This window comes from Geospiza fortis, unplaced genomic scaffold (genome assembly GCF_000277835.1).
Source record: "Geospiza fortis unplaced genomic scaffold, GeoFor_1.0 scaffold231, whole genome shotgun sequence".
Taxonomy (NCBI): Eukaryota; Metazoa; Chordata; class Aves; order Passeriformes; family Thraupidae; genus Geospiza; species Geospiza fortis.
In genome coordinates this window covers 1,225,569-1,227,977 of record NW_005054351.1, presented here as the reverse complement: position 1 = coordinate 1,227,977, position 2,409 = coordinate 1,225,569, and the positions used below count along the sequence as shown (strand labels likewise).

General features: G+C 40.4%; 1 protein-coding gene across 2 annotated transcripts in view; it reads right to left on the bottom strand.

The window, feature by feature from the left end:
* Nucleotides 1-379: 379 nt before the first annotated feature.
* LOC102035571 (ubiquitin-conjugating enzyme E2 E1) overlaps nt 380-2,409 on the bottom strand; it is a 45,304-nt gene continuing 43,274 nt past the window's right edge. For both annotated transcript variants that reach the window (XM_005423369.3, XM_031058891.1), the window contains exons 5-6: nt 2,233-2,380; nt 380-1,303 (exon numbers count right to left, since the gene is read on the bottom strand). In XM_005423369.3, coding sequence (XP_005423426.3) covers nt 1,206-1,303; nt 2,233-2,380 — 246 coding nt within the window. In that variant the 3' untranslated portion in view covers nt 380-1,205. The remainder of the gene's footprint in view (nt 1,304-2,232; nt 2,381-2,409) is intronic.

Genomic DNA, 2,409 nt, shown 5'->3' with positions numbered 1-2,409 from the left:
GCATCAAGACATTCTTTTCTTCCTTTTACGTCCTGCCTCTTTCTCTTCCAGATAGCTTACACTTTTCTGGTTGTACTTGCAAACAACATGCCAGTCCTGCAGAGGCAATACTGTGAAAACTTAAGCTAAAAAGTAACTACTGTGGACTCTGTGGCAAGTTACCTCCTCACGGCCAGGTCCCTGCAGAACACTTAATGAACAGTTGTAAAGGTCTTATGCTGTCATTCACTGTATGGTTGTCTAGAACTGCCTTCCTAAAATAGCAGCAGTCAGTGCACTCACCTACAGATCTCCCTTGTCCTTAACCACAGCATAAATCCTGCAAAGCTTACAGAGATATCATTCTGGCAAAATGACAAAGCAAGGGACTAAGCAGAAATATTTTCTTCTTTTTTTTTTAAACATCTTTTTATTAGCACAGTAACAAATGCAGACTTAAGTAGCCCACAACATACAACCAATCCACTGAGTGACTCCTATTCCACACCTTACAGTTAAACAGCTTAAGGTATTTCACTACAGGTTACCATAAGTCCTGATTAAACCCTTTATTCTTTTCACAAAGATAGATTGGCTTATAAAATAATACATTAACTACTTCTCATTTCATATATGAAGCCATATATCCACCTCTCCATATCACAGATCATGAGATGACAGTCTTTAAAAAGGATTTGTTAAATACCAATGTGCCCGCCATAGGGAAAAACAATCCCAACATCTTTTTACAAAAAAAAAAAAGAAAAAAAAAAGTAAAAAAGGAAATTCAACCCAGAACAAAATAAATCCCTCAAACCCAAACAAACAAAAAGCAAAAACAGTGTGTAGAGTCTTGAAAGGACTTTTACATAAATGTCAACCTATGTACCTGTACAAAATTAAGCTGTTTTAATCTTTTACATATTGCAAGCAAACTGAAAACCAAAGAAGTCTAAGAAGTTTACATTCTTCTCGGTACTATATGTGAGCTAATATTGCTGAACTAATTACAGTCTTAAAGTATGCTATTCCAAATCCTAGCTGTCTACTGTAGCAAGATACCTTAAGTTACAACAACAAAATCTTAGGAAATAAAAGACTGAATAAAATCTGTTATAGAAATACCCTACTCTTTACCAGCACCCTCCCACCCCCCACCCCTTCAAAATCATAAGCAGCTCTTTCCATCACAGACAAATAATGTAAGAGTTTGACGAAAATCCAATTTATGTAGCGTATCTTTTGGTCCATTGTCTGGCCATTCTGTCATGCTCTGCTCTGTTAGTCATATACTGAGTGGCAATGCTTCCAACCAGGGGGTCAGCTGAAAAGGAAACACACCACTTATTTCAGACAAGTTACCCAATAAAAGCTTTTAAATAAAGCTGAAGTGTAAATTTCATACAAGGCAAACACGCAGGTAAGGTACATTGCAACAACCTAAACGTACTGAATTGATGATCTGTATCTTTGATTTTGTGTATTTATGGTGATGTACTAATCTGTAATTTAATAGTGTGAAATGCCAATAAAGTTTTAAGAAGTTTAAGGCACAACAATCAGTCATATTTTGCATTACTGAGGGTTTTCACCAATTCATGCATTTCAGGTATATTTTATTCCTTCTAAGGGTGCCTGAGGTACTCATGCGAAGTACTTGTACTTATAAACAATGTAAAGCTGCCTTCTAGGAAAGATGAAATCTCAAGAAGGGGTTTAATACAACAAGTTTAGTACACTGTGAGATCTGGCCTTTCTCTCCTCTTTAGACATATGAAAAATGCAATCTGTAAAATGACTTTGGAAGTGAAGACATATTCCTCTTAACCCGTGTGAACAGTGGGTGGATTAGAGCAGCAGTGATGACCACTTGTGGCATAGTTGGCCACTTCTTTTAAAGGGATGATGGAAAGTAAAAGGTCAACCCCCCATTTTCAGAACTGTTTGTGGCTCTTCAAGCTCCATTACTGAATTACTGTAGCCCTACAGAGCAGCAAAGGCTGCGTTTGGAAGGAGAAAGAGTTTTCATGCGCAGGAGGATCGCTTGCTTCCCCAAGGGTCAGCGTGAGGAGCAGTGAACAGCAGGCTGGTAAGGGATATCTCCCTCCACTGCCTCCAGCCCCTCTCTGACTGCCCTGGAGAGGGAAATGCGCTCCACCACGGGAGGCGTGAGCTGAGCTGGCCATACCAATGGAGTGAGGAGGGCCACATTGTTTAGGTGCTGGGAGGAATGCAAGGCGCAGGTGGACTTACCGGGGTTACAGTCTGTGAGGAGGGAGCAGATGGAGAGGAGAACTTTAGAAATGGTTAACGCTGGACTCCAGTTGTCCTTTAAAATGTCCAGGCAGATGACGCCTTGGCTGTTAATGTTGCAGTGGTAGATCCTTGTCCGGAACGTTACCTGCAAGAGAGGGCTGTGAGGGGTGCGCC